Source organism: Plutella xylostella, chromosome 26, assembly GCF_932276165.1.
Source record: "Plutella xylostella chromosome 26, ilPluXylo3.1, whole genome shotgun sequence".
NCBI lineage: Eukaryota > Metazoa > Arthropoda > Insecta > Lepidoptera > Plutellidae > Plutella > Plutella xylostella.
In genome coordinates this window covers 4811518-4826167 of record NC_064006.1, presented here as the reverse complement: position 1 = coordinate 4826167, position 14650 = coordinate 4811518, and the positions used below count along the sequence as shown (strand labels likewise).

At 39.1% G+C, this 14650-nt stretch overlaps 1 protein-coding gene across 1 annotated transcript; it reads left to right on the top strand.

The window, feature by feature from the left end:
* The first annotated feature begins 9752 nt into the window (after window positions 1-9752).
* LOC105382519 (vesicular integral-membrane protein VIP36) lies at window positions 9753-14619 on the top strand. Its single transcript, XM_048630658.1, has 7 exons — window positions 9753-9947; window positions 10030-10145; window positions 11562-11650; window positions 12317-12425; window positions 12700-12862; window positions 13604-13770; window positions 14216-14619. The coding sequence occupies exons 1-7, from the start codon at window positions 9821-9823 to the stop codon at window positions 14426-14428; spliced, it is 984 nt and encodes a 327-aa protein (XP_048486615.1). The 5' UTR covers window positions 9753-9820; the 3' UTR covers window positions 14429-14619.
* Window positions 14620-14650: the final 31 nt, after the last annotated feature.

Below are 14650 nucleotides of genomic sequence, written 5' to 3'. Positions count from 1 at the left end.
TTAGCCCACTGCCGCACTGCTGGGAACCGACACGACGAGACTGCAGGGCTGGCTCAGCTCAGGATGGAAAAATCTGTAAGCAAAATTAGTGTCAAATTAGGGATTATGTTCTTTAGTAGGGTAAAGAGGAAATGAATCGAAATAAATTGTGTATATCTTAGTATATTATTTAACTTATGCACATTTTAGAACACAATGATATGACCAAGATAGTTTTCCCAGAAAAGGAAATCAGAGGTTTTAAAATTAGGAGTAGAGTATCACAGTTTGTAGAGTATCACATTTTTCTTGTTTAAAGTTCTTATAAAGTCTTAGTTGGCTTAAAAAAATATTTCCTGTAGCTAGCCCTACTTACAATGTTGCATACAGGCTTCGTCCAGTTATATCCAATGTGCTTTCTAACTGGTAAAAGCACTGTATGACATTACAAGTGAGTTATTTGTAACACAGTCTGTAAATCCTCGCCGTAAACAACAGTCGAGGCAAAATAACATTAAATACATATAAATAACGTGAAGCCAGAAATGACTTTCGAAGTAGATAAGTGTTGTACTGTAGCTTATTGCAGGTCTGTTGCTGCGAAAATAGCCATAAGTATAGAAAAAAATCACAATTTACAGATTAGCGTCCTTAAAAATTATTGGCTTATTTCTCTTAAAATATTTGAAAGAAAATCTCTTAAATAATTTGGGACGTCCTTACGCAACTTGCGAATGTACTCCTCGTACTCGTCAATATGCGATAGAACCCTATATCTATAAAGTTTCGTCTTCTCCAGATAAATACTATCGTCTATCAATGGCGATACAGTCCACATACTAATTGCACATTAGCCGGCGCATGTCTCCACAAGGTAAACATAGTTATGGGGTGGCCGGGAGGACATAAGTGCTGTTTTTATCCCATGTGCACTTTAATTGAACCTTGTAGATAGAGCGGTAGTTAAGAAAAATAATATATAGTTATATCAAGCAAGAACCACAGGGTACACATTACATCCAAACTATTCTTGGAATTTCTGGTTACTGTCTCCAAAGCCATTGTATAATTGCTCACGCTTCGAACTCTAGGAGGATAGGTAGAAACTTGGGTAGGTAGACACTTTTCTTATATAGCCACTACTTCCAATGTGCTAGTGGGCGTCCCACGCTTCATTCGCTCTATCATGGTGGGACACAAATCCAGTATCAGAGAAGTAGAAGTTTTATCAGTATGCACCTTCCTACATGAATATACAAGTAGGTAGGCAGTCTGAACTCCTTATCTCACAAAAATACACATACATACAGAACCTTACATACACATCGTGTACGGAACAGCATCTGTCATAGACACACATGTAGAGTGTGTTTGTTGACGATGAAAGGAATAAGAATAGTCCAACATCGGCCAGCGAGGTACTAGGAGCGGAGAGCCGCGAAGAGATCTCGGCGCTGCTACTAGCTATCTCTGTGTCTCAGCTCTATGTATGTGAGCTGTCAGCGATTGAGTTGTATTGTATGTAAACTGATACCGATGCGATACGATATACGAGTATCATCGTTGTTATCTTGTAAATAGGGGTTTTTGTATTTTACATAATATGAAGTAAATCTACGATCAGTTGCCATAAAGGAAGTTACTTATATGTATATTACACAGTGATTTTAAAAGAAAACTCAAGTTATTTAGCTACACTGGTTGATAAAAGGGGGACTGGATTACTTACAAGTGGAAATACATTGAGTATCTTCAATACGGAATCATGCGACTAGTTGCTAATACAAACACATAAAGTCTTGAGCCACGTATAGAGGTATAGTAGAAAAGTTCCGCCTAACATGTCTTTCGGAGTGCCATTAAAAAAACCGGTGTGCCCACCTCGTAAATATAGAGACAATAAGTATTCACCACACCATTACTTCTAGAGCCGTCTTCTCAGTCCCTCTTAGTCGGAATAGCAGATATTTTTTAAGGGCCAGAGTTCCTTTATGCTGGTCAAGTTTAAGCATTTCGATATACCTACGTATTTCGTGTGAACTTTTTTGAGAATCAGTAATAGATGGGTTTCATATGCATAGCGCGTAGCGTTTCGTAATACTACGTGTAGGGCATCGGATTGCTTTTCATTGATTTCTGGGAGTAGGCATGCTTTATGATGTTTTGGTAGTTTGGTCCGTATGCTAGTAAGAACATTGATTTACTGATATAGCTTCTTTAGCTGATACGTTATGTTTATTAGTTCAATTTTTTTCTAATTGATCTTTCCTAAATATGTTGGTATTATCTATGAATGACATAATATGTCATTCATTATAAAACATGAAAGATAATGCGCTATCGTCATTATTCAATATCGATAACATCGATGAGTAAATAACACAAACGTAGACGAACCATCTATCGAGGCAGACAACGTAGACCGTCAAACCTACCAGGCGACCAGAGCTCAGCAATAGGTAACCACTATTTTGACAACTAAACACGCGATAAAAACTTCTAAACTTCAATAACGAGTGAACGAGACGGCGCTATCTGTCGAGCTCACCGTCTCTTTTCTTTTACGTCAGTTGACAATAAGCAGTGGGTGAATGAACTTGTAGAGTTTACTGGGCTAAAAGTTGAATGTACCTCCGTTCGCGGACATTACGAACAAGATAGCAACTCCACCATATACCGTGTACAAGTAGAAGGTCCTAAACACCTTTTTAGCTGATGGCCACTTTCAGCCGTCTTGCGATTGCAGTACGTTATATATTGGTGGTTTGCGAGGAGCTGCTTGGGCCGGTTTTCCGCACGAGGGCAAGTTTCTCACGACCACAACCACATTGGCAAACGGGTAGAGAGACGAGTGTGTAGACGCGGCGCGCGCGAGTGTGGGTGCGGCCTGAGGTGGTGTAGTCTTGAAAATAATTTCGCGGTCACAGAGAGTCGGTGGGTTCATACACCTGTCCCTTTTGCACGCCTGGTTATTTATACCTATGCGTGGAATGTTGTATGTATAACGAGTAGGAAGTGAGTATGTAACATGGATGTGGAAATATCTAAAATTATCGTCGGTGAACCTTTGTAGTGCCGGGTCGTTTGATACATATTTCGATGGTTGATCAAACGGAACCATGCTAGTACTTTGTAGTTTATGTATGTTTCGGCTTTAGAAGGATTCCTAAAATATATTATTTAAGCACCTACCACATACCTAGGTGCTAGAAAACGAGTGGAGTGGGTGGTATTCTAGAAATGTGTGGATTGTGGAATGTGAAATTTGGCTACGCGGAGGTCGTGAGCCGTTCGTTGACTCGTAGTGAGTAGGCTCAATCAAGTTTGTTGCAAACGAGCATCCGCTATAAATATATGTAAAAAGAGCTAAACGTCTATATAATCCAGATTAACAGAAATTAGAGTAATAAATGTCTAAAAATTCTACGTATATAGATATAAGTACATAATATATACATATAATATAAAAACCTGTAGTGGTGGCTGAATTTCTGAGTCCATTGACACCTTGCGAGTTACCAACCGAAACTGATCTATATAACCACTCAGCTATCGATCTAAATGTCTAACAGTGACTAATCTTTACTGCCACTTTACCTGAGACCGTCAAGTTCAGCAGAATCCAATTGAATCTTATGTACGCAGTACTTCCTAGTTCTATGGCAGAACCAGACTATGCTATATAACCTGACACCATGATTAGCTGAATTTTCATTCAGGGAGTAGATTGACTCAAATAATCTGGTAATAAACCTTACCAGAAGGGCTAGTACGGGGTGCATTTAAGACGTGACAAGAGTTTTGCATCGCACTCACACACATCGTGCAGCCTCGAGAGCGAGCGCGACGGAGAACTTTTGTCACGTCTTAATAGCGTCCCGTGCTACAGGGCCAGATAGCCATATAAAATCATGAAAATAAGGAATTAATTTTTATAATTTACATACATACATTTTCTCACGACTGTAATTCCCGAAGGGGTAGTCGGGTAGTCAGAGGTTTTCGCTGTACATTTGTACTCACGTGATAGGTTGCGAGCCGTATCGCCATCGTATTTTTAATGAGTACAAGTCGAGCCATATTTGGATGGTTTGTAAAACGGGACCTTGCTAAATAGTACTTTGTAGTTTATGTACGTTTCGGCTGTGGTAGGATTTCTCAAAAATATTGTAAGCAATGTAAAAAATCTAATACCAATAAATAAAATATTTTAAGAACTCTACAAAACACCCGTTTTACACTTCCGTTTTCATGACTTTATAGATGAACTTTAACTTCTGCATTGACCGTTCAGATAATCACAGGACTGCATGTTATGCTCAGTTCTACTTAACTTGACGATCTCACTATCGGCTATTACTTATCCATATTGAACAAGGCTTATATCTATCACTAAACACTAAACAGGGCACTGGATGCGTTCTAACAATTCCCGCATCCATCTGTTGCACGTCATCCCCCTCGGATATAAAGCCTTGAAAGATGTGACCAGTAGACCAGCCTACTGCCATTTGAGCTCACCTTCTTCACATAAATATTATCATCAACATAAGTACTTATGGGTTCGTGTAAAGCGATAAAATATTTAGTACCTAGGTACGGTCGCCTGCGCCTAAAAGTATACAGGCGGAGTTTTTAAAATAGCGATCCCTGATGATGAAGGGACCAGCTACATCTGTTATAAATCCGGGTACGTGTTGTGACGTGTGTGATGTGTGTAGCAGTGGTGTTTATATGGATGTGCTTGAGCAGCATGTGAGCTTGAGATCGCTATTTTAAAAACTCCGCCTGTATACTTTTAGGCGCAGGCGACCGTACATAAGCTCGAATACATAAGCCTGAATATAGCTCAAGATTTTGGTACATCCTGCACCTGTCGTTTAGTTATGATGAAAAGTTCCAGTGACCTAGCAACGTACCTAAGTGAATCTTTATCGTAATAATAAAAATAATTAAATTCATTTATTCAAGTAACAATTAAGACGCAGAGATTGTTAGTAGGCACGGTATATATGTATATGTTAGTATCATAGCTCGAAAGTGTATAATGTTACTAATACTAAAGTTGAGTCAGTCACAAGTCACATCACTACAAACATTTCCTTGTGCATTTAACTCATACGAGGACATTATGTGACAAATCAAGATTGCAATAGCCCGACCTGATGCTTTAGGGATCCTTGTGACAAGATTTTCAAAAATTAATTCGTTTTGTGTGAAGTTTCGTTTAAATAACCTGCCAAGAGGGCAAAGCTAGGGGATACTCATCATCTCCCCGTTGCCTTTCTAGACTAGTACTACCTATCCCGATACTTGCTTCAGTAGGTATTTACGAGTACCATCGGAGAAGTTGAAACTCAATCTCAAGAGCAAAGTCATGACCGTCGTATTTCCGCGCTCCGCCATTTTGTTTCGCGGGCATTTTCTCCGCCGCTTTCTATGCGCCCGCGCACTTTCACTTCCTACGGACAAACAGACAGACATTACTAGTGCGGCCACTGTGACTCATTGTTTGTTTGTGTCCATCAGTGTCATACACTCCGGCTGATGTAGGATCAGATCTGATATCCGCTAAACATGTCATGGAATAACACGAATATAGGAAATAAAATCATGCACAACAAACTCTTATAAAAATGCGTCATTTTGTTTAGAAATATCATAGCTACGGAATGGATGATGCATCGGTAGGGTGAGATGCATAACTGCCCATTGCCGATTCCAGGAGCTAGCCTAGGACTTTATTATTATTATTATTTAATTCTTTATTGCACAAATATATAATAAATGCACAAAAGGTGGGCTTAATGCTAAGAGCATTTTCTACCAGCGTACCTACAGGAGGTACAGAAAAACTGGTACAATGATGTGCAAAAAAATAAATTAATTAATTGACTTTACACATTTTCCACCACACTGTTCCTCTTCGGGTTGGCGGGTTCACATATCTAGTGTGCTCAATCTAGAACTCCGAGGGGTTTCTTTTGAAGCCATTAATTATAGATACATACCTGGCAATGTGCTTATACCTACTTAGTGTAATCGCGTAAGGAAGTCTTAATTTTCCTGTTGACGCATACACGATGCTGACGCGATTCTGCGTCAAATAGAAAGCTCAAACCAAGCACTGCTCTACTTAAAAATTGCTTACTCAGTGTTTTTAAACAACAACAACATACTACCCTAGAGGTAACCATCTAGTGAAAGGTATCATGCAAACAAGAACGTTGTTCGTTTTTCGTAAGCAAAACTGACACAGCCTGTAATCTTCAAAATCATCTTCAATGCTTAAGTGCTTGGAGCCGAATAGTTTGAAAGAAGAATCCGAGTGATAGTGAAGGAGTGATGTACTAGCGCAAGTGGATCAGGGTCGCACTTTCACTGCTTTCTTTAACCTAGATTTTGGTCACTTATTGTGGTAGGTCGGCCATTGACCTTCAGGGTTGCTTTCCGTACTCTTATTTTCTAACACTTTCCCTTTAGAAAGGTTTCCTATCGAGATGCGAGTCAATGACATTGTGGAAGTGAAAATGGTGACTGTGGGCCGATACACTTCCATAGATCTGTGCATTTGATATTAAAGTCGCCTATTTATCGGAGTACTTATCTACCTACGATTATATTTTATAAATAAAACCGGTAACAAGTGTTAGGTTAAATCGGTAAATGGATAGGGTGACACCCTATAGGGTACCCCTTATTCATAGAAAAGATATTGCCTATAACTTTTTTAAACTTATAGGAGGACGTTTTAGCTATTAATTAGTTTTTTGACAGAGAGGTTATCCCTCTATGTCAAAAAACAATTGTTAACAGCTAAAACGTCCTATAACTTTTCTATAAATAAGGGGGTAAGTGTTCACTACAAATTTAAAGATTGCAAACTTCAATACCTAGGTCTGTACACGTTTTAGTTGTAACTAATTTGTAATTGTATAAAATACACATACATAATGATCTTGGTGTCGTGTCAGTACTTAAGTTCACATAAATGTACCTAAAACTACTTACGTTTAGACTAAAATTACGCATCATAATTTTATTACTAAGTAACAGAATTGTACATCATGTTACTTACCCTCTATTTTGATTCAGTATCAATTCAGTTTGATTATAATACATTCCGACATACTTAGTAAAAGTCACGTAACCATATGGTTTCTTAATTCTTTCTATGGAGTTCTCATATATTTATTAGGTACGCAAATTTCTAAAAGTTGTAGAACACCTTATTAGCAAATAAGTACTAATTACTTACGTACATAAGTACTTATTACTTCCATGGTATTACTTAGGTAGTAATAACGTTGGCAATTTTATTTAATTCTTCTAAATATTCAAGTGCAAAAACCAAATATTTGAAAACCTATTGATTAATCCTAATCACGGTTCGTCAAAAATTGAGATAATTTTATAAACTAGTCTCACTAAACTGTAGGTACTTACGGCTGACGCCTGAAGTTATGAGGGGGGTCGCTATACAATTAGTATTATTTCTGCAAGTAGGTAGGTACAAGTATAGTAAGTACTTAATTATATGATAAGTATGAATTACTAGATATTCATCAAATACTTACCTATATTTTATAATACAATATACAATAATACGTACATAAGGCCCTTTTTTCACACACTTACAAGACAAGTTGCGCAAATACGCACTGGATATTATTTTAAAATAAGACAAATGTGGATTTCCCCGACGGTACATCAACTATCTAGCAACTTAAACATAACCATTTCCATTTTCCACTCACTACACCTAGCCAACCCCACCCAAAATCCACAGGCCAAGACGAAAAGTTCATCAACCTCATCTCTTCTGGTAAAAGTTGTGCAAATTACAGTGTCATCGACCCGCGGTATTGACCTTAACTTCGGTCCACATAGCGTGAAAGTAGGTGCATCCATCATAGTTGGGGAAAGTGAGGCACACCCAGCCTGTGCAGATCAGTCGGCGAAAGTGCCCCGCCTTTAATTGTATTTTTGAGGTCAGATTTTTGTACACCCGCCGCAGATAATTATAAACAAGAGCTTTTAAATGTGCTCTACTTACTTTGAGCTTTTTGTCGCGACGAGATTGAATGATCTTTACTTCGCGTTTTCCAATGGGTTTCACTAAAATTTAGATTCATATTCTAACAATTTACGCCAACATCTAAGTAACCAATCTCTGACTTAGGTACTCAATGAATCTCTGGGGTGCATGAGAGGAGCATCTTAGAGTGCCGTATGCCATGCACCTGGACACAGGGCATGGGCATAGAGCGTTGGTAGTTCAGTCTGGTAAGCGTCTGCCTCTGAAAGAAGCGAGTTCGAATCCCGGCGCTGACATGTATCAATAATTTCTTTGGAATTAGAAGTGTATAATATACACCACCGCTCTTACGGTGAAGGAAATCGAGAGGAAACCTACATACTTACTTACATAATTATTGTGATAATTATGCAGATATACTTAGCACGTCTAGATAGTATTATGTGAACCCACCAATCCGCATTGGACCAACGTGGTGGGAAATAGTCCAAGCTTAGGAAGGCAGTTTAGTTATACCTTGGGTGTATGCACACACAAAGATACCATTCGAGAGAGTCAGGTGCAGGTACCTACACCCCCACAGAGAATATAATAGAATAGGACAGGGGCACTGGGCAGTGAGCAGTCAGCGAATGACGCTAAATATGACTGAACGGTGACCTTTATCATTATGATATGCCCATTAAAAAGTATTTATTTACTTTTACTTATGGGAGAAGTGCCTAACTATAATAGGGTAGGGGGGTAGGTACCTAATCTTGGGTTTCTTATAGGTGTAGATTAAAAGACTCTCTATTACGTAGTTAATTTGGAAAGATTATTAAGTATGAATAAAATTATCAATAATTAAATATTAACATTAGAAATATATTATGTTCATGTGTGCTCTCAGAAAACGTAAACTTATTTAGGTAAGTACCTATATCGTTCCCATTTATTTCAGTTTATTCTCACTCCACTTTACAGAATTTTCTCGGATATTTCAGTTGGTTGCACTGGCAGAGGGCGCTACCGTTCATGTTGATCATCATCATCAGCCTATGCCAACCAACTGGAGTTCTACGGACGTGCTTACCACATTCATCCAGTTTGGTCCAGTTACTCTCCTAGTTCCTCGTACCAACGGGTAAGTGGTCTACCGACCGATCGCCGCCCTTCCCTTGGCCACCACTCTTCGATCATAGAGTAATGTCTCTGATACAGCCTTGTTCATCATTGATAATCACAATAAAATTAAATTCTAAAGAAAAATAAAATTACTGCCATCTATTAGAAATAGTCTGAAGTTTTTTATAACTACTCATAGCATACTTTCAGTTATTAAGTTTACCAAAGAGTAATGCAGAGGGCGTTTAAAGAAAGCATTGATGACGATCCTGTTTTATCGACGGATTAGTTTTTTTTATAGTTTGTAATGCTACCACCCCACTTGGCTATTCGTATTTTCGAATTTGCCAAAACCGTCATACATGACGGTTTTGGCAAATTCGAAAATACTCGGTTACTGGTCAGTAAATTTGCCAAAATTATTGCCATTTTTGGTTTTTGGCAAAGACAGTAACCATCCCCAGCATAAAGTAATTTTCCTTGACATAGCATGAACCCGCACCACCACACAAAAATAATAATATAAATATGTTTATCTTATCTGGCAACTTTGTTACTGACAGTCACACTTGAAATTGTGACGCATCATTGACAGCTGTCACGTTGTGGTCAACGTCAAACAGTTCTCTGCCGATTTGGCGAGTGGTGACTGACTTTATTTGCTCGCAAATTCTCGAAATAAATACCATTATTAAAATGTTTTGTAAGCTATTTAGTTATTCCCACTTACTTCTAGTATCCATATTTACTACTAGTATTTTAGCGGAATGGAATACTAGGGACTATGTGAGAAGAGAGCACTCACTAACAAAACCTTACCAAGGTGAGTGACCTTACTCTTGATTGACTTTGACTGGATATAAACTGTGAATTTATTGAATAATACGTGTTATTTTTCATTGCAGGCACCGGGGTAACTGTTCCTTACTGGGACTTCACAGGTAGTGCTATAGTAACCTCAAATTATGTGCGGCTTACACCAGACATGCAATCAAAGAATGGGGCTATTTGGAACACTAAGGTAAGTGACTCACCAGGTCTAAACATATCTACCTACTGCTTTGGTTATCATAGTGCTTGTTTTGTACTCATTACTCGAGTTGCCTATTAGGATTGAAATGTTATGGTTCAAGGAACAAAAGGAATTTTCCTTCCTTCTCAGTAGTTTGTATAAAATTCATTGTTTCTAATTATATTTTGTCAAAATAAACACAAACAGTATCTCAAATAAAGCCAGTAGACATACATTTGGCATTAGTTAGTAACAATGATGACTGAGGATGACAAGGTGACTATCAAAGTTCACTCTAAAAATATGGGTTTTAAAAAAGGCAAATAGTATGTAAAGAATCAGTATCAACCCTAGTGGACCCCTTAAAATAACAAAGTTTTATCAGTAAATCCATCATTATTTTCTTTACTAGAATTAGTAACCAACATATTAATTTGCCTCAGTAGTATCGTAAATAGACTTTGACCTTTCACTAAGTAAATACAATATATTAGCACAGGCAATTATATTAACCACATGTGTTGTTATTTAATACCTAAGTATTTTTGTGTACATTGTTACCTAGCAGTTGTTTTTTTTATCTTTAAGCTTACCTACTATATTACCTCATTTTAGATAAATTGACTAATCAATCATTCATTTATCTGTTATTCCTCCATGGACTAACTTTATATTCATGTTTATTTCTACAACTCTTTAATCCACTAACCTTATAAACATACTCTGAATTTCCACAAATAATTTAAAACCATTTTAACTAAATTGGTTTAGCTGTTTTCTACTTTTATCAAGACATGTTACCTCCCAATTAACAATGTCATAGGGGAATTTTACTGGCTTTGAGTCTATCAAATATATTTTTACTTTTACAGTAACATATTTTCCCTCCAAACTGTTTGTGTATACAGTTTACGGGATAGGGCACTCTTTAACACTGGTGGTAGCTTGTACATACGAGATACATAGATATTGGTATACCTAAATAAACTACAACTGTCCCAATGTCAAATGTAAATACTTAAGTCATATCACTAATGCATGCAGCATGATTTTCTTATCTTACTTATGCCCTAGTTTATGCATATACCTAACAAAGAGTTTTTAAATTTGCATGTATTACATTGTATTTATGAAAACATCCAAGCTACCCTAACTCATTGTTAGGGTTTTTTTTGTGGTAGTACAGTTAAGTCTACATTTAGGGTCACTTTTACCAAATGCTAAAGGTATTTAAAATTGTATTTAAATCAAATATTGACACGACAGGCTACTAAATACGTTTAGCGTTTGGTGAAATTCCACCTTAGTGTCTAATCTCTATTTAAGAAACATCAATCCATAGAAATTTATTGCTTGAATCGAGATTTAACACTAAGATTTTGGTGCAACATTATTAAGTAACAAATGTTTTTTCCATGTTTCCAGCCGTGTGAGACCAGAAATTGGGAGCTCCAAGTCCAGTTCAAGGTGCATGGACGAGGGAAAGACCTGTTCGGCGATGGACTTGTCATTTGGTTAGTACATTTAACAGCACTCAAATCCTCTTGCAAGTAGGAAAGAGGCTGACGACTAGACTTGCGAAAGTTGTCTGGAATTGATTTGATGCGAAAAGCTATAGATCCAGTGGCGTGCTTTGGGAGTGGTCTTCATGCAGCAGTGGACTACTATAGGCTGATGATGACCCAGATTATAGGTTTGGTATGCCACCAACAGAAGTAATTAAGTGCTGTGTTGGGACCTCAGCATGAGTCCCAGCTATGGTGAGTTTCTCATTTAGGTTAAAATATACATAAGTACCTACAAGTACGGATGGAATTACTCTTTCACACGTAAACAGCTGGACATAGCTTAACTTTGTAAAGAAATTTAGGATAACATTTTGTTGGCTTCTATATAACATGGCTTTTATCCCGTTATTGCCACAGGAAGACTTTTGTATTTACCTTTACGCTAGCGGTAATAGCGAGTGATAATGAATAACCTATATGTAACTTATCTGGAAATTGTAACAGTAATACTAATGTTAAATTAAATTTAAGTAAGTAAACGAAAGATGTGGCTACCCATAGCACACGGTATCCTAGTTTAGAAGCCAGGAACACATATTGTAAACCAAGTAAGTAGACAATTAAAAGTTTTCATTTTTAAATGAATTAAATAAAGTTTATATTTGTGTCCAGGTACGTGCGGGACCGCAACCAGCAAGGCCCCGTGTTCGGCTCCAAGGACTACTTCAGCGGGCTGGCCGTGCTGCTCGACACCTACAGCAACCACAACGGCGCTCATACTGTGAGTTGTCACAACACTAGCTGCAGATAAACTGTTCATGATCAACATTTCACTTCAGATACCCTTGGATGGCCATCAAAATTCAAAATATATTATTTCTATAGATCGTATCCAGTAGCGTATTTTGGGAGAGAACTACGTCCAGCAGTGAACTGCGATAGGCTGATGTTTATGAAGAGACCTACGTCCAGCAGTGTACTGCTACAGGCTGATGTTTATGGTGAGGACTTTTACCTTACTGAACTATATCCTCTCTTGTATTATTTCCCCGCAGCACCAACACCCATACATCTCTGCGATGGTGAACAACGGCTCGCTGCACTACGACCACGACCGCGACGGCACGCACACGCAACTCGCCGGCTGCGAGGGCAAGCTGCGCAACATGGCGCATGACACGCACCTCTCTATAGTGTATAGGGACGACACACTTACAGGTTCGTTACCTTTATGTATGTAGATGCGAAGAACATAGCCCTTTTGCTGTGAAAAGTGTCCATTCCCTATAGGCAGCTTCCAAGGAATGTCTATTTAAACAAATTAGCTATAAAACTTCCATACCGCGATGTAGCTTTCCACTCTGATGTTCAAAAATTATCTGCGTTTCGCTATTTACCGCCATCTGTCGGCGATGGTCTATATTATCTGCGTATACCGCCATCTGTCGGCGGCGGTGGGTACTCCGTGGTCGGTCTCGCTGCGCCGCGACGGCACCCACACGCAGCTGGCCGGCTGCGAGGGCAAGCTGGCGCATGACACGCACCTCTCTATTGTGTACAGAGATGATATACACTTACAGGTTTGTTAAGTATACGAAGCGCTATCCCTCTGAAAAGCGACGGTTCCTGTATAGTTACCGATGCGAATTTCTATTTATTACAGTTTGCTATAAAACTTTGATACCGCGATGTAGATTTCCACACTAAACTCTCCCCGTCCATACATTTACCGCGTAACTTGCATTACCGCCATCTGTCGGCGGTGGCGGGTACTCCGTGGTCGGTATCGCTACGACCACGAAAGCGACAGCGCGCACACGCAGCTGGCCAAAATTAAGCAGGCACCCTGGCAGGCTTTTAGCCCGCAGGAATTCTCACGGGAAATATTTCGCAGTCGCCTTATAAATCTGCTTAATACCATTATAAACACCCTGTTAAACTTTATCTTCTCTGTTCCAGTGTCAACGGACTTGGAGGGCAAAAACGCGTGGAAAGAGTGCTTCAGAGTGGAGGGTGTCCTTCTCCCCACGGGCTACTACTTCGGCGCGTCGGCGTCCACCGGCGACCTGAGCGACAACCACGACATCATCGCTATCAAGTTCTACGAGCTGGATCTGCTGGAGACGGTAATTTGGTTGCAGACATACCTAATTATAATATTATAAAACAATACTATTTAGGACAGCAAGTTGGATTAAGAGAAATGCGCTTCAATACAGATAGCAGCACTGACGATTACGTGCTCTTTAAAGCTGCGTACAGACCGGCCAAACGAACGCCAACGAACGGGTTTCGTTTAACTTCGTTGCTGCAATCTGCCCTGTATGATAAATATCCATCGTTGGGCGTTCGTTGGGCCGGTCTGTACGCAGCTTAAGAATCGTGGCGCTATATTTTGGCTCGTACGCTGTATTTTGTGCCCTGTGAATGTATAGTGTGCTACAGATCGTGTAAAACACGAGCGAATTTTGAGACCCACATAAATCTGCTTATTCTTGTTTCATACAGTAACCATTATCTGCCATTCCCACATTCCATCATTCTCATAAACTATATCTCTCTCACCCACAGCAAAACAAAGACGAAGACCGCTCGAACATAATCCCTTCAGCCGCTTCATTCGAGGCGCCCCGAGACCACGTGGACGACGCCAAGCCAGCAATGTCGGGCATCAAGACCTTCCTCTGGATGATGTTTGTGGCGATCGTACTGATTGTACTGGTTGTACTCGGAATCATGTGGTACCAGAAACGACAGGAGCAGTCGAGAAAACGATTATATTGAACGCAGCCAAAAACGGAAAAGTCGCGTTTGGTTTTTTACGAACGCGACTTTTTCGCTTGTTTGGCGCGCTTTGATGTGACAAATGCGTTCAGAGTTTTTTTGTTCACTGATTTATATTTTTTTCGACATTCCGGTTATTGTATTCTGAACGCATTGTGATATTTAAAAAATGTAGATCAAATTCTACAAATCTTAAGACCTTAAGGGCCCATACATGGTGAC